The following is a 17,700-nucleotide window of genomic DNA, read 5'->3' on the forward strand; positions in this document are numbered from 1 at the left end:
CTAACAAAGACATCATTCAACTATTAAAATAAGAAAGAAATCGGTATCACAATCATTGTAACATGAAGCAAAAGTCGCGCACCTCGAAGCGCCGCGCTTAGAAAAAGCAAAACCCAGACAAAACCCCCGCTTGAGAAAACACACGATAGCCATGCATAAAGAAACGCTTTGCGAAACGGCAAAAGCTGAAACAAGCAAGCCGATCAAAGATACGGCATCCACAACGCATCGCACGAAGCCAAGTGCTGAGGGTTGACTGCCTTGGAGATCAGATCGATGGTGGTCTGATTAGCAGGCAGGTTGCCCTCTGGCGGACTGGCAAGACTGACAGCACGGTTGACGATGATCTCGCTGTTGTTGTAGACCAGATCACGCAGTTGTCCCACTGGAAGGGGACTGCGGTGCTGCGCGGTAGCCCAGAACATCATCTCGTCGCGCACGAAGACGCTGAGCTGTTGCTCCAGTTCGTGGCGTGGCTCTGTCAGGCAGCGTGCGATTGCCATCATTGCACAGGCGAAGACACCCTCTGTTGCGATGGGACCCAGGAAGGTTTGAATGTTGGGTGTGAAACGGAAGGGCACTTGCTCAGGATTGTAGAAGAATGCCTTGGCAGGGTTGATAGTGGGGATCAATTCGGCACCCCAGATGTCACCAGTCGAGCGAGATACGAGGATCTTGTTGGGGTATCGGTTGCCAATGTGCATCACATAGGTCATGAAAGCCACTGCCGCATATTGGTAGGCGAATTGGCGACGGAAGAGCCAGAAGTCTGAGAAGTTCGGGTATGTTTGCTGGAAGTATTCCAGCATGACAGTGCTGGGGACCCATTTCTCTTGAATGGCGGTAAGGATTTCCGTGCGAAGAATCTGCTGTTGATCGGTCGAGCGCTGCGAATGATTAGTTTGGGTTTCAACGCTGGGAGCTAGAAAACTCACGTTCTGCTTTGTCTCCGCCAATGACCTCATCTTATCCATTGTGAAGAGAACTGGCTCATCCTTGTTCATTCCCATCCTTCGACAGTAGTCCTCGTAGATACCCTGGAAAGAGATGTACGAAGAATCATCGCGAACCAGGCGAATGTGCGGTGCCAGAGGAACCATGAGCGGCAAGTGGAAGTACAAGTTGCGGCGACGACTCTCCTTGCGCTTCGCAAGCAGGCCATTGAAGATCCGGAACAATTGAAGAATGCGTTCCTCGCGTCTGCAGTGGCGGGCGGCGGGATGTTGGACTGCAAATGCTTGAACACTGCCGTCATGTCCTCGAATCTTTAAGCGGCGGTGACAGACACCAATACCGCGTACCAGGTCCACATCTGGAAGGAAACGGTCGATGCGGACAAAGTCTTGGTTCTTGTCCTTGTGGAGCAAATACTGGCCAGGAACTTCAACCTCGTCGAACTTGAGGAAGCGGAACTCACTGAGGTGCGGTGAGTAGGCCTCGAGGAAGCCTTGCTGAGGCCGGCGATCGAGCTTCTCCTCGAACTTGTCGCGCCAGCGTCGAAGCTTGTGGATGTACTCGTTCATAGTAGGCTTCTTAATAACGAAGTCCGCCTCGAAAGATTTGCGGATGTGAGCCGGGAGAATGGTCTCCGCGAAGCGAGTAATGTTCGCCTCAGTCGCAGCAGGCAACTTGAAGTCTTGTGCGTAAGATCCAGGCATACGACCCACGTAAGCGAGACCATCATTAAGAAGAGCAACAATGAGGCGGTACGCATCTTCATCAGGAGGGCATTTAAAGTTCTTGTGGATCTGGTCAACCATGGTTTCCATAGAGAGAGCAAGCAACGGGAAGGCAGTCTTAAGACCAGACATGATCTCATCAGAGTACTCCCAGGGCTTCTTGAGGGGCTCCTTCTCATCCGTTGCAGGGGCAGCAGCGTTCTGAGGTGTTCCATTTTGACCAGGAACTTGCAGGTGAGCTTGACCCGGAGTCTGACCAGCCACTGGACTTTGACCTGGCCCTGGACGAGGGGATGCCTGAACAGGATTTTGAGGCTGGGCAGGGGATTGGCTCTGCGGTGGCACAATGTTCTGGGTGGCCGGCGAGTTTGCAGCCGGTACCGCTGGCGAAGCATTGGCACCTCCAGCAGCCTGAGCCTTCTGGGCAGGGGAACCATCCGCACCAGGAGTGGCCTTGACACTTGGTGATGATCCCTGTTGTTGTTGCCGGGCACGGTTGATCTTCTCTTGCTTTTGGTCATGCTGTTTCTTGATACTCAGCATGTCCTCTCGGTTGGTACGAAGCAGGAAGAAGAGAGCCTGTGGGTAGAGCTTGGCGATCTTGACCAGAACAGCCTTGCAGAGGCGAGCCTCGCGGTGAGACAGGCTGGTGAGAAGTTGGGGAATGAAGGTGATCCAGTACCACACCGGGGTGTCTCCCTTGAAGTTCTCAAAAGCACTTGCGATCTTGCCTTCGTCATTGTCCAAGCTGAGAAGCCATAGAATTCTGCTGAGCAGCTTCCGGGACTTCGCACTCTTATAAAGACCAGCCGCTTCCAAGTAGCAACTGACGGCATTGCTGGCTAACTCATAGTCGGTTGGATCAGCCTTGAATCGCTGGTCGCTGTATTGTCCCCACTCAGACCAGGCCTTAGCAAGGCGGAGGTCGTAGTAGAGAGCAACCCCAAACGCCTCATTTGCCTCATTGACATGATCCAGCTTGGCAAGGAACATACCCTTTAGGGTGTAGAACTCTGCCTTTTGCTGCGGTCCGAAGTAGTTGAGGTTGGTGTTGTTAATCACATCCAAACCACTGTTCAACTCCTTGGGGTTCTGGTAATGACACTTGGCTTGCTCCCGAAGCTTGAGGAATGCCTCTTGGATTTCGATGTTCGGGAGAGTATAGATACGGCTGAGCTGGTTAATACAGACCTCTGGCATCTGGTGCTTACGCGCCACATGAGCGAAGCGATTGATGATCCAGGCTGTTTCATGGTAGCCGCGGTAGGCGTAAGAATTGCTTGCCACGTTGTTGGTCTGTGGGGGCAACAGACTGAGGTAAGTGCCATTGATGAGCTGGAAGATGTGTTGACGCCAAGTGACAAGATCCTGCCATGTGTTGATGTCGTCCCAGAGATTGGGCAGACGGTCTCGCCATGTTCCGAGTAATAGCTTCAGCTCGGCAGACTTGGTGTCCAAGTTTCGCTCGTTGGTTTGAGACAAGCTACCACAAATATGGCTGGCATCATGCAACTCGACCAAAAGTTGGAAGTGTTGCAGTATCGGGATATGAGCATTGGTGATACGCTTGGGCAACTGCAGCCACTTCCGAATCGAAAGTTGAATGGACTCATCGCAGACGCTGTTGAAGTCTTGGATGTTCTCCTTCTTAGTGTGATATTGGAGCAGAGCCATGAAGGCCTGGAAGAAGGTGCGTCTCGGCGTAGGAGCGTCAGAGACGGACTTGATCAATGACTCAAGCTGCTCTCGGTTTCCTTCACTCTGCCAGTTCTCAATGTTTCGCCAGGCGGATTCCAACAGGAGGTCATTCAAGTTCTCGTGTTTGGCGAAGTCACTAAGAATCTCCCACTGCTGGAGTTTCTGGGCGCAGATCAACCAGTGATCTTCCCACACGAAGTATTCACCCTGCGAGAATGGCATGGCACCGGAACGAGCCTTGATCTGAGCATTCTCATAAAGTTGCTGGGACTTGTCCCACATTCCTTGCTGCTCATACGAGAGGGCGGCGTTGGTTTCGACAAACTTGCATCGGCGGCGCCATGTTCCATAGAAGAAATCGTCTTCTTGTAGACCTGCGTAGACTTCAACGAGGGCGTCGAGGTTGCTTTCACGCACAGTAGGTGTATCGATGATAGGATCGATGGCAGTTTGTTCGAGGTAGGTGGCAGCGGTGTACCATGCGTCGTAAGTACGACTCAGATACTTCACGACGTGGGGAGGAATCTTGAACCGTGGACGAGCACGCACAGTACCCTCAAGGAGAGCTTGAACAACATTGGGGCGCTTGTCAAGTTGTCTGTGGTGGTACTCGCGAGTAAGCAATGTGACCATGTCTTTCTCGAGGTCAATGCAATCTTCCTTGGACAGTGTAGACCAGAATATGGGGAACAAAGTAGTCCACAGCTTGTAGGCGACATTCGAATCAGTGTGCTGGAGCTGGCACAAAGGCTCAATCAGATCCCGAGTTCTGAGATCGCCAATGTCTGACATGAACTTCCTGCGCTCGGCGACAAACGTTTCAAGCTGGCTGTCAACCATTATGTCGGCCTTTCTGGGGTCCTTGTCAGCACTGCCGAAGAGGAACGAGGCAGGGAAGAGGGTGAAGTCTTCGTGGTGCAAGCGGGCAGGGGTGTTCATATCAACACATCCCAGCACTAAATGCGATGCTTGGGCCAGCCAGAAAGAGTCAGCAAGAGTATCCCAATTTTGACAAGTAAGAACGTAGCTGAGACGAGAGCTTGCAAGCCGGGTCAAGCTTCGATCAAAGATCTGCATGAACCGATTGCGCATCTCAACGTCCTGTGCTCTTGCGCCGATGAGGAAAGCGTGCTCCAAGCGCACTGTCAATTCAGTGCGAGTGATCTTAGAGTCCTCATAAATTCGAATGACGAGATCAAGGAACTTCTTCAGCATTGTCTGATCAGGACGAGATTCGAAGAGTAGCATCTTGTGCAAAACAGCTGTCTTCTCCTTCAGGGTTGGCCAAGACTCGGTCGAATGGAAGATCCACGACTCGGCCATACCCAAGATTTTGCTGCACAGTTCATTATTCTGTGAGCGCTCGACAATCTGTGCCAGAACACTAAGGAACGGACGCCGTTGGTCACCAAGGTGAGACATGCGAATAGAAATGAGTTCAATAGTCTTGAGGATGAGATCGACTCCCAGCTCGAACTCTTGCTGATCGGGGGTGGGAGCGCCTTCGGCGGGCTTTGCGGCACCGTTCTGGAGCTGGGCTCCATTTTGGGTGGATGCAGCAACGTGGTCCTTGGCTAGCTTCGTGGAGAACGCCTTCATGACAGCGGGAATATGGGTATCAATCTCAGCCGGTTTGATTTTGGACAGCGTCCACAAGATGTTTAGGCTTGACACGTAGTTGCTGGCCGAAAGCGTCTCAGTCGCTATGGCAGACAAGTAAGTAGCAAACTCTGAAGGGGTGCCTTCTGTGTCCATGGCATCTTCATCATCGGGCTGTTCATCGGGAATGGCTTCCAAAACATAACGAACAGGAGGTGGTAGCTTGTGAACGATTTCCATGTCGTCTTCTAGTCCATGAAGACAATCTTGGACCTCGGGGTTATCTGACTTCAGGGGCTTCTCGAGAAGCTTTTGGATAGTAGGCAGACGATTGGCGATCCATTCCTGTGGCTTGGTTGTGATGAGGACCCTCAATACTTGCAGTGTATTGACCATGTACGTTATCTTGTCCTCGGCTTTCTCTCCCTTCTCTCCAACCAGAATGGGCTCTGTGACCTTTTGATAAAGATCAATGTCGAGATCGCCCCAGTACTCAGGCGAGAGAAGACTGCGAAGAAGGTAAATAGCCTTGTTAATCATGTCACCAGTAGGCACAGGATTCTGCTGCTTGGGCGTAGTCGATTGCCGGATTTGAGCAGCCGGAACAGTGAAACGTTCCTGTATGGTAGTGATGAATGTGATTAAATACTTGACCAATGCCGCCCGTAGATCGGTGGGCACTGTGTAGTCGGAACGCTCTCGGCTGCTGGGGGGGCCAAGAGCGGGAGATGGCGAAGGCTCCTGGGCTTCATCCAGCTTACGCTTTCTTGCAACTGGAGACTCGGAGTTGCCATTGGTCAAGCTATGAGACTCGGCATTATGCGCCCGCTTCTCTTCCCAGTGCCAGATCAAGCTGATTAAGTTAAGCGCTAGCTTCTTGCTATCGTTGGAAGTGTTGGGTGGGCCAGTGATCTTGATCAAGGATGGAACAATAAGAGGGACGAAGTGCTCTCTTGATTCATAGAACAAATCTGGCTGTCGAACCAAGAATTGGAAGATACTCATCACCTGCTGCAGGTTGGCAGTCTCTTCAGCCAGGATACGGCGAGGCCATTTTGCCCACAGCGGGTACCGTGCCTCCGCTCCTGAACTGTTGGCTGTCCGAGTGGGAAGAACGGGAGCCAACACATCAAGGGCTTGCGTAACAAGAGCTCGTCCTTCGTTCTGGTGAGCCCTCAGCAGAGCGACATAGACCTGGATCACTATCTTGAACGGTGTTTCATAGTGTGCAATGAAGTAACTGATCAAGACGTAGGCGCCATATTTGTTAATGATGTCCTCAAGTCGAATGTAGTTCCAAGCAAACTTGATGATGTCTTTGCGAGAGTCTTGCACCGTTTGGTGATGATATTTGATGAGCAATGCAGACAACTGGAGCAGTTCCATGCGCGAGTGGTCAACACCGGCTTGATTAGACTCCTCGCTCAAGTCAGCCAGCTGGGGCTTCCACAGACGGCTCTGAATGGACTCGGTCATGCTCTTGTCCATCAATTTAGGGGTATTGGGAGGACTGTTCCAGGTAGCCTTGACGTCCATGGCAAAGATAGGATTCACTAGATGGCGGAAGGCATAAGTCTTAGTCTTCTGTGGACAACTCTTCTGGCCATAAAGATCGAGACAACGCATAATGACAGAGCGGCGGTAGTCAATCGACTCGTTGGAGATGATGCTACGGTAAATGAACTTAGGTAGCGCGAGGGTACGCTTCAGTTCATCGGCAGACAAACCATCAATGACCTCGAACAGGAAGTCCAAGTCGTGGGTGGCCTCATCCAAGTACAAGGTGAAGATGTCCATCAACTGGTCCTCGGCCTGTTCAACTCTGAGTCTCTCGTCGGCCGGCAGACTGTCGCCCCGAAGTTTTCTCTCCAGATCCCTGCCAGAAGTCAAGAGCTTGGCTTTCATCTCTGCGTGCGAGACCAACCAGCGCTTGGTTGAGCTGTAAGAGCAGAGCGAGTGCGCAACATAGATACCATTGATGGCGGCAGTGTTCTTGCCATCTCCGGGATCCTGACCAAAGGCGGCATTAGAGAACCCTTCAGTGTCAGCCACAATTGCATTTCGCAGGCCTTCGCTTTCCGGATCGGCTAGGATTTGTCCGAAGAACCGCCCAAAGCGCTCATCCCTGAAGCGAGCAAAGAAGAACGCAAGACTCTCCTTGGGGTAGCGATTGAGATATTTGACGAGCGGCTTCCTGAAGGGACTGTGTGAAGTTCGACGAAGCTTGAGCTCTAGGTCCATGACCTTGTTGACAAGGTGTTCCATGAAAGAAGTAGCAGCCGGAGGAAGGAGGTGGAAGATATTGAAGATGGCAGCAACAATCTTCATGGCCGGGTTCTGCTCAACGAGACTGAATGACACTTTGGCAAGGACAGTATCATCAGCGATCACCTTCATGTGATCAAGTAAACGAGCACCAATTTCAACCTTGAAATAGTTTGTGAGCAACGTCAATAGACGAGCAAGGCCATCCAAGCCAGCGACGCTGAGACGCTTGGGATCCTGAAGGTTCATGAGAATAGGGCGGAGTCCATTCTGCAACAGATCTTTAGGAAGCTTGTTGGTTTGAGTGAGAACGTCCCGAAGGCCGGCATTCGCTGCTTCAATGACCTCCTGTGACCTGGAGTACAGCGATTTGAAGAAGACTGAGATAATGCGAGCACGGCTGGTATTTTGCGGTGTGTTGGCAAACTCAGAGAAGCTCATTGCCATGGACAGCAAACGCAGACAAGCAACGCGCAGATTCACGATCATATCTGCGTTCTTGAATTCATTCGGTTTGGATGCGAGAGATTCATCGTCAGCGTCGGCAAGTGCAAGAGACTCCAACATCAACCGATTGAGAGGCTCATTGAAGGTAACAATGTCATTGTGAAGGCTGAGACAGTAGGTGATGGCATCGATGAAGCCAATTTGAGTTGGGAATGGTAGAGCACGCAGTGGTTTGTTGAAAATTGACTGTAACAGGCGGTCTTTCACTGGTAGGATCAACTCATGTACCTCACAGTCAAGCACTTCCTTCAAGGTGGTGAAACAACGACGAGAGGTTTCTCGAACATGTTTGTTCATGTGTCCAAGCTCGTAAACAAAGAAGCCACAAAGTGCATACAAGCGACTCTTCTCGTTCTTCAAGTCTTCCTTGGGGATAAGCTTGCCGCATTTCCGAAGAATTAAGGCTATGGTGTCCTGTGACTGGATGCGTGTAGCAGCAGGCAGATCAACAGGAGTGTCCTTGATGACATACATCAATGCCCGAGAGAACTCGACATGTCGCTCATAGAGCCATGCCTCTCCCAAGTCCAGCTTGGTCGCAAGCAAATTGATACCGAGACTGCCTCCTGCCTTAGTGAACCACTCTTCACTGTGACAGCTGTGGCAGAATACACGGCCAAGGTGCTGGAAGAATGGGAGCTTAGATGCCTTCTCAGGGGAGCCAAACATGACGCCTGCGGCATCCCTGACAACCAGCATGGCTTGCTCAGCGGCTTCCCGGACATGAACTTCATCAGACGAGAGACACTCAACGAGAGCCTCGGCCAAAATCTTGGAGTCGAGATAAACTGGACCCTCGCCACTTGCAACATCGAAGGCCTTGCGACCATGTCTAGCTTGAGCCAGTGCACGGCCAACTTCAAGGAGAGCAAAGTGCTTACAGACATCGGCCACGAAAGCTGTGGCAGCCGGCTCAAGCTGAGGAATGGTTGTTGCAAATATACAGGCCTTAAGCAGTTTCTTCACGATTGCTTCCTGTGCCACCTTCTTGGGAATGGAGGCTGACCGCTCAGACTTGTCAAGAATGTCAGCCATGGCACCGGGCTTGTTCTCAAAGAGGTCATTCGCATGGAGTCTGATCAAGGTTGCCAGGTCTTCAGGGAGGTTATCGTAACCGATCTGAAGCTTGAGATGGGAGCTGAGCATGCGGTATGCCTGCTGCTTGTAATAAATGTCCGAAGCTTTGGCGGTATCAGTTTTTGGTATCTCCATGAGCTTGCCAGCAGCAAGGTCGATGCCAATATCCACAGGGAAAGGTCTCTTCTCATTGGGACCAATGAGGCGGATGTCAAAGCTTGGGTTGTCATCGGAGTATTGCTGGAATGATAGCTCTGGCGGATGGTTGAGGAATTTGCGGTTCCGTCCACCCAGCTTGCCTAAGATGCGCATGGTAGTGTGTGCGTGGAAATGGTTGTAAGGATGAGGGCGAAGGTGGTCCCAGAGTGCAGTCATGAGCTCGTCCATGATCGGGGCCATAATGGGGTCGAGGTAGTCAGCCGTGAGGTTGTCCACACACAGTTCCAGGGTACGCAAACCCTGTCCAACAAGGTCTGAATCTGCACGGAGGGCCACCACGATAGGGCGCATTAGGTAGCTCAGATGAGGAAGAAGGTGGCTCAGGCGGGCGGGAACGGTGAGGGTAAGTTCAACATATAGGTCTCGTTCTTGTGGCTTGCGGGCTGCAAGTAGCAAGTTGTTGAACGTTTCAAGGAGCATCTCAAGGAGTGGGAGAATTTCCTTGTAAAGAAGCTCAAATCGGCCCCCACCAATGCTTCGGAAGAGGGAGCGAAGAAGGAGGAAGTAGTTCATAGGCTCCTCAGCGGTGACAGAAAGCTCGATACACTGAGTAACGATTTTTGTCACATGGGGATGAAGCACCTGCTCGTTCTGCACGGAAAATAGGGTTACGGCCATGAAGGAAAGCTTGAACATCCTCAAGAGAATCTTTGCCTTGGTCATGTCTGACGTCCCGACCTCATGAATGCGTTCCATGAGATACTGCAGTACCATTCCAGAGAATGCCGGAGAGGTGGCTTCGCTGGCAAGGAAGAACTGAGGTAGGTGCAGGAGAGATCCATGTTCGAACATAAGCTCGTGCAGGTATGGGATCTCAGAGTGGAACACCTCATGGAATGTTGCGGTATCAATGCAGTGGAAGACGGTGCCAAAGCTTTCCAGAAGCTCTTTCTCTTCACGCGACATCGGCGCTGTGTACTGGCTAGCCAAGAAGTCAAAGGGAGACGAGTAATTCATATCGGGCGGAGGCTCGTCGACTCCATAGTAGCGGAATACACGAGCTCCCTCGTGGAACAATTTCTTGATAACGCGGACCTCCTCAGCGTTGTAGCCATATGAAACTTCAGACCAGTTGATCGGGACACTGTTCGGGTCGATTTGAACATCATCCGGATTGCAGTTCTTCAATTGCCGGAATATGTTCTTGAGCCCGTTGATCAAGTTCCTGAATAGGAAGAGGTTATCTGAAACTGGATCACCACCACGATCGCGAGGGCTGGAAGTTTTGATGGGAGAAGCCGAGAAAATATCAATCTCATCCCAGTCAGGAGGCTGATCCTTCTCTGCTAGATAGTTCTCGGCGCATGGCTCTGTTTCTTTTCGGTAGACCTTGTACGCCTTGGATACCTTGACAGCGTTGTTAAACTGATGGTTCATCGAAGCACACTTATCGCCAATGGCGTCCAAGATCATGATCAAGAAATAGCGGGCTTCGCGCTTGTCTTCGAGCTTGGAAATATTCTCTGCCATGTTGAGAAGGAGCTTCGCACTCATGGTTTGGAAGCTTGTGCCAGGGAAGTCGTCATGAAGATTCTTGGTATAGACCTCAACAGTGCGCCGGATCTGATCACGGCTGAGATGGTCACGGACATGGTGAATCAAATCAGCCAGCATACTGTAAGCCAATGGTCTCATGGTTTCGTATACCGTGAGACCATCGCCAATGAGAGTTCGCTCATCCAAAAGTTCGTCAATCTTCTCAAGGAATATTTTACGGTAGTTGAAGTTGATGATGTGACGAATTGCAACCAACAATTCCTTGCGTGCGCCTGATTTCTCGCGCGGGCAGTCTTGGAGAAGTCGCACAACGACCGAGGGAAGAGTTGGGAGGAAATCCTGAAGCTGGTGGGCATATAACCTTAACAGATAGGCCAAAAAGCTCATGGTCTTCACCTGGGCCGTGATGAACTCTCCAAAGGCAGCGCGATTCTTGATTTCCTTGCATACGCCGGTAAATATCGTGCCCTGCGCGGCAGCCTCGGCGTGTGCCTTTTCCTGCGGCTTGGCCTGGAGCAACAAAATTGTCTTGATGAGAGGCACAAAGAGCTTGACGTTCGCTGAAACAGATGCACGATGTGTCTGGAAGATCGAAACGACGATAATTGGGCATTCAGCAAGAACCTTAAAGGACTGCATTCCCTTGAGGAGGACATTGCTGGATTGCTGATCTGGTCCTAGATCTGAAACGGACGTTGCAGGCGAGCTTGGGCGCGGTGACTGGAAATTCTGTGCAGTGGTGTTGGGCGTCGACGGCATACCAGAGGGTGTGGCCTGGTTTGGAGTGTCGAACGTGTCCCGAACGACCTGTTCCATGGTCTGGAACATCTCTTGGATCAGTTCCAAGAAAGCCTGTACCCGGTGTGCAGTAGCCTTTGCTTGGTTCCGCTCCAAATCCATGATCGTCTTCATACATAGGACTGCGTTGTCTTCGTTTTCGATCCGCGCAAGTTCCATCAGCAAGTCCACCATGTCGACGGCATACGGCTCGACATCGGGGGAGCCCATGGGTAATCGGTGTAGCGTTTCAAGGATGCAGTTTCTTAGTTTCTGTGAAAGGAGATGCTGGTTAGTTCTTCAATGCCGCATAGGTATGTATAAATCGAGAACGAAACCGTTCTCCAATAGAGCAAAACTATCTCACTTGTTCATAAGACATGCTGAAGAAGACCGGGTCTCCCTTCAGAATAGTCTTGAAAACCGGCCATAGCTTCGATAAGAAGATGGGGTAGTTTGCGCCCGAGCATAGGGGCTCAATGCTGTCTCGTAATTCGGTAGCAACATTGGCTCTGACTTTCACGTCTAGTGGGCAGGACAAGTGGTTAGCACAAGGACAATATGGCCGAATATTGCAGTGAGCTCAAAACATACCCAGCTTCTCTTCGCCGAGCTTGCTGGCGTAAATCTCGATATTCCTCTCCATCTTTGCGATCGCACCCTTGGAAAGGGCTGGTCTCTAAAGAAAAAGAAACAGCAATGACGGCCGGGCCGAGAGGCCGGCTGAGAAATACAGAGCGTGCGCAATCTTCCCAGAGGAAAATTGGACTCTCATATGTTGTGATGTGGTGTCACGAAAGCTGTGTGGACTTGATCGATTTGCGAAAAGATGGGTGATAGGTAGGATTGAAGGAAGAGAATCATCAAGTCATTGAGTCTTCCACAAGTAGAATATGCCTAGTCCATGGAGCGAAAGAAAGTTCGGAAGGCGAAGGAGTGTATCGAAGTACCCCGCGGGGAAAGTGGTGAGGGCGATCGGGGGGAGTTGGAGGTCGCGCGATATTCACGAGAGCAGAACAGAAGACGCGGGCTATCGCAGAGACCCCGAAAGAAACACTAGTCCGCTTTAGGTAATTATTCGGCCGTGGTTGATCCGCCCCGGGCTATACAATCACGAACGCCAGCTATTGTCTCGGTTGTTTTACAACGTTGCTCGAGGTTATTTATTTAATGTGCTTGTCATGTTAGACTTGAATGCTATTTCTCTTGAAATTCTGAGTTTTACTCATGAAGGTTTACCCTACTGCGCAATTGGGGTCCAAGGCAATGTCGGATCCTAGAATTGGTCTAAAATAATAGAAGAGAACTGAAAGAAAAAGACACAACACATAGACAGCCATCGCCATCATGGCCGATGGATGGAAACGCCATTCGCACCTGTTTTCCATACCCGAACACGGTTCTAAGACTGGTTCCAACTCACCACCCGCTCACTTGATCGCGAAAGGGGAGAGGAGCCAGTCGCGGAAAGGAAGAGATCAAAAAGTCCATGTACACAAAAGAAAAAGAAGTTAAAAAGGGCAAAGGGCACAGGTAGTTGGGCATCAGTCCGGGCGAGTATCGCCGAAATCAAAAGACAAACATATCATTGCCCATAGTCGCTATGCCATCGCAAGAGAAAATCAACGGAAATCACATGTCCATCAGCAGCCCATCCCTCCGAGACATTATTTGGTAGAGTTGCTTCGATGCAAGATCTGTACATTGGTGGCACTGGTACCGCTGCCTACCGATCGTCGTCGCGGGCGAACCTCGCTGCCGCTACCGCTGCGTCGTCTCCGGCCACTGCTGCGAATGGAGCCTCGGCGTCGTGTCTGGAGCAAACGGACGTTTCCACGTTAGAATCACGCTGGCTAAAGTTGGGCGGACGCAGTCTCTTAGCAAAAGACAAAAATACGAGGGCAACAAAGCCAGAAACATAAGGGGTGGAGGGTCCGCATAGGGATGCACGGATCTGGGCAGCAGAGCAGCACGTATCAGAGATGCACCGAACTTACCGAATTTGGGGTGCCCTCCCGACTGGGTCGCTCCTTGGAGTTATCGGGTTCTTCCTGCAACTTCAATGTGTTCAATCGCTTTTGGCTCTCGTGGGTCATGGCCTCTACTTCATCGATGGGCTCTGGCACGTCGAGTGCAGGGGGTGGTGGGGGAGGAACGCCATTCTTCCGGTCTTTAGCTTGTTGCTCGATCATGTCCCACCGATCTGTGCGTGATTTCTCGCGTTGGTCTGCGCTGTTCTGGTGCTCGGTATATTCGTGAGAACATTCATCGAAGAGCTGTGGGTTAATCTCCATGAACATCTTCATGGCATTGTACACCATGCTGTGAATTGTTCTGCGCGGGTCAGCTGATGATCATTTGGGGATATGTGTCAATCTTACCTGTTCCAATGTCCCTTTGAGTTCTCGTAAAGGGGGGCGAACATGATGGGGAGAATAGTCTCCACGTTGTCGCTCACGAGGTTGCAGAAATACTCGTTGTTCCAAAAGTACAAGGCACGTTCAGCGACCTGGAAATGAGGGCTGGCAACAGACTTGGCCAGTTGGTGGAAGAGAGGCTCCTGGACCTTGGCAAATTCACCTGGATCCATCACCTCGAAGATATCTTCCACTTCGTTCAGATACATGACCTCCTTAGTGCTATTTGTCTTGGGCCAGAAGCGGAGCAAGCCGAGAACAACCTAGAGACAATATTAACATTGATGTTGCAAACAACGAAATAGCATAACTTACATCTTCGGTCAACGTGGAGTCTTTCTCCAGGAATTGCACAATACAGTATGCCAACTGTGGGTGGTACATGCTGAGGCTCTTCACCTTGTGCATTGGGAGGAGAACTCGAGTGAGGAACAGCTTGTGCTCTTCCTTCAGGGGAAGAGCGAATCCGTTGATAATCGAACCCAAAATTTCAAGTAGCTCAGCGATACCATTATGTCTTTCGGTCTCGTACATGAACTGGAAGAAGACGTTGTTGATAGACCGACGGATGTAAGACCGTAGGTTCAAGAATTTGCCATAGATACGATGCAATGTCGTCTTGAGGAAATCACGTTCCCGGGGATCTTCTGAATCAAACAAATCAAGCAACTAGGCAAAGTCAGTCATCAGGTTATACACACAACGAATGATGTAAAAACATACCGAAAGCACAAACTGATGGTCGATGTATCCCTTTGCAATGTTGGTGTTGAAATCCTGGCTTTCAATAAACCTCAAGAAGAACTCGTATACAACCTGAATATGGGGCCAAGCAACTTCCAACACAGGCTCATCCTCCTCTGGGTCAAATGCTTCACCCTGGGGTGTCATCGGTGGAGGGATGGGACGGAACAAGTTCTTGGCAAACATCTCGACCACACGGGGATACATAGGTTCCGTGATGACCGACCGGTTGTTGGCAACATAATCTAAAAGCTCATGAAGTGCCAGCCTCTTGATCTCCTTGGACTTCATATCAGCCGTGGGGTCGTTGAAGTCAAAGATGATGTTGCACTGGTCGATCTTTTGCATGAACAGGTCTTGCCGGCGATTGGGAGGCACTTCGTGGAAGCCCGGCAACTTTTCCAATTCTCTCTGACGCTGATCGGAGATATCAAAACGAGACGAATGCTGACGTTTGGGGGTTCGAATTCCTTCTGTAATTTCCTTAGGTGTGGTCTGCAGCCTATCGAAGACATGGGACTTTCTCGGGGGAGCGAGGTCTCCGGGCATTGTTTCAGCGGCTCCGGGGGGAGGGGGATGCTGTGAAATGAAAAGATGGTTAGAGATGGAGATGTGGCCAGCCGGCGTTTTACTTACCGGTGCACTTGGGCTGATGATGACGCTGGGCGCTACGGGTTGTCCTGTTCGAGTCGGAGTTCCTGGCCCATTGCTTGGAGGCTGACCTGTGGCTCCAGCCTGACCTATATGGTGTTGGACTGGAGTGCCGGGGTGAGGCGCACCAGCAGCAGGGGCTCCGGCCGGGGAGGCATTGTCCGGAGATTTGTTTCGCGAATCGTTCAAGGAGGTTGTGGACGAAGTGGGGGTACCTTGGTTGGAGGATGAGGTCTGCTGTGTTTGGGAAATGCCGAGTGACGCCTGGTTTTGCGAGGAATCCTTCTTCTTTGAGGACTTGTTGGCGTCTTTTGCCCGCGACAACTGCTCATGCTGAAGTTACCAAGTTAGTCTGTGTCAAGCTGAGTAGGGAGGCTGAGTAGGGCGGCTCCCCGCGTACTCCAGAGGGATGGGGTTGTGACCGTGCGGTAAGACGCTCGGGGGAGGATTGGCGGTAACTCACCACTCTCTGTCTGAAACCCTTCATTTTGACGAGTATTTAGATAGCCACATGTACTCGGCTCGGAAGCTCGGTGCTAGTGCAGCGGACGCCGCACTCTAGCCAGAGTGAATCGAGGGGTGCCAACGGAGAAGACCGCTCAGGATAATCACGAGGGGGGGGGAACTTATGTGTACCTAATAGGAGAAACTGATGAGCGATCCGGTAACAAAACATGCTAGGTGGCTAGTCTCAAGGAAATCGAGGCTGGACTATATTGAGTCCGTGCGATTCTCGGAGGGGAATCCAGGCCTCAATGGCAGCAGGACCAGCGCTCCAAACAGGGTGTAGTCGCAGCACGCGCACGGGGCCAGGCGTCTCGATTTAAAAGAAAGGGCGAACTGGCGATGGGAAAGTAGTATTCGACCAGACGTACCTCTGTAGGTTCAAGGTGGGCAATTGGGCGTTCGAATGTGAGAACTGCTCGGAGCAGATGTTGGTATCGAACGGAGGTGCTTGGTTGAATCTCCGTGTCGCTTAGTGGCAGGCTGGGAGCGGGGGGTTTTGGAAGCACCAGAAGAACTACACCCAGGTCGCAGGTCAAGTTGAAATCACGTCAACCGAGTTCCGAGCAAATTACCGAGTAGGCAATGTACAAAAGATCAAATAAAGATGATGGGTTGTGGGGAGGAGGGAGGGAAGTGGATTGTTGTTAGGTGTAGGGAAAGGCGGGCTGGTTCTCCTGGCTGTGATGGTGATGAGAGGGGGACCACCAAGTCCTCTCTTTCCTGGTCCTTTTCTACGGAGCATGAGACCTCATGGATCCTGTCGTTCTACGTATTACTCGAGTGTCATCACCTTTCTCTCTTTCTTTTTTTTTTGTCTCTTTTCCCCCTAACACGACTATGCTTTTTGCCGCTTGTTTCACGTTTGCTTATGTCATGACACGTGACCCAGGGGCGATTTTGATTCTCAGGTACCGAAAATGTCCCTGGCAACTCTGGAGCGAAGGGGGGTTTTGCCCGGCTATTGTCTAGGGCGATATCAGTCAACTTATATCTGAGATTCTACGACGTCTTTGCTGGAATTTCCGGGACTCGGGGTCTGTGCTCCAACCCCACTCGAGGTATATCTGATGCTGTATTGGCTGATGGGATATCCAGGTAATTGGTGGCTTGCATGCATCGTTCTGTTTTGGATCTATCACGCGGGTGTAGGAATATAGAGCCAAGTCTAGTTGAGGTAGACGGGGGGTTCCTGGGTGTCTCTATAGTGGAAATATATTTAGCAATGCGGGTAGAGATATTCCTTGGTTCGTGAAGCTTCCATGAGCTTCATTAATGAAACATGATAGCCTCGTAGTTTATCCGGCACACAGTACTATTGTTGAGTCTTTTTTTTTTCCCTGACAGTTGTTCCCCAAAATATCCAATTGGAACCGAACTGGTCTGATACGCGTAGATCTGAAGCCAGCAACACATTTTCATCCCCAAATATGATATTTCTCAACTAACCAAGCAGTAGTTTCGTGTTATTATCTAGGTATTTCTGGTGAAAATCAAATAAAGCGGCAGTGATCTTCAATAGTCCCAGATAGAACACACAGTACACTATAACGTTAGTCATTTGCCAATCACTAGGTGCGGACGGGTGCGTTTGAGGCTGAATTCAAGCAGTACATTACCTCACATGTGACTGAGCCAAATTCCATCATTTGGATCACCTGGAACTGCCTTCCCAATAACACACACCATGCTGTATAGATTGAATGGGAGCATGAGATGGAGATGTTCATGGCCAGATCCCATCCATCCAATCAACGGAAGGGCTGCTGTCGACCTCGCTGAGTCATCATATGTCTCCCACTCGGCCTAACCGCTTGTGGAATGTAGACTCGGAACGTTTCCTCGATGGAAAGACTCGATGCAGGACTGACGCGTGAGAAGCAAAGCCGAATACATAAAGAGCACAGTAAAGAGCTTGCCGAGGTCAATCCCCTCGGAACGTGGCAGTTGGGCGGTTGCGCGTGTTTGCGATCTTCCCACGAGCCGATCAACCACACAGCAACAACGGCAATTGAGCGTGGAAGCTTCCTGGAAAGAGCCCAAACCCGTGATATCAGGGCCACTAG

The 17,700-nt window shown here is 50.9% G+C and overlaps 2 protein-coding genes across 2 annotated transcripts; both read right to left on the reverse strand.

Moving 5' to 3' along the window:
- Nucleotides 1-203: 203 nt before the first annotated feature.
- On the reverse strand, nt 204-11,964 carry N7511_000127 (histone acetyltransferase TRA1; the record flags this gene model as incomplete). The annotated part of the gene is made up of 4 exons (XM_057122552.1): nt 204-887; nt 936-11,591; nt 11,686-11,843; nt 11,913-11,964. The coding sequence occupies 4 exons, from the start codon at nt 11,962-11,964 to the stop codon at nt 204-206; spliced, it is 11,550 nt and encodes a 3,849-aa protein (XP_056988285.1).
- Nucleotides 11,965-13,044: 1,080 nt separating this feature from the next.
- Nucleotides 13,045-15,617, reverse strand: N7511_000128 (protein phosphatase 2A regulatory subunit RTS1; the record flags this gene model as incomplete). Its single annotated transcript, XM_057122553.1, has 7 exons — nt 13,045-13,272; nt 13,316-13,652; nt 13,700-13,998; nt 14,051-14,404; nt 14,459-15,058; nt 15,116-15,463; nt 15,531-15,617. The coding sequence occupies 7 exons, from the start codon at nt 15,615-15,617 to the stop codon at nt 13,045-13,047; spliced, it is 2,253 nt and encodes a 750-aa protein (XP_056988286.1).
- Between the last annotated feature and the right edge of the window lie 2,083 nt (nt 15,618-17,700).

Source organism: Penicillium nucicola (assembly GCF_028828085.1).
Source record: "Penicillium nucicola strain IBT 29836 chromosome Unknown utg000001l, whole genome shotgun sequence".
NCBI classification, from domain to species: Eukaryota; Fungi; Ascomycota; class Eurotiomycetes; order Eurotiales; family Aspergillaceae; genus Penicillium; species Penicillium nucicola.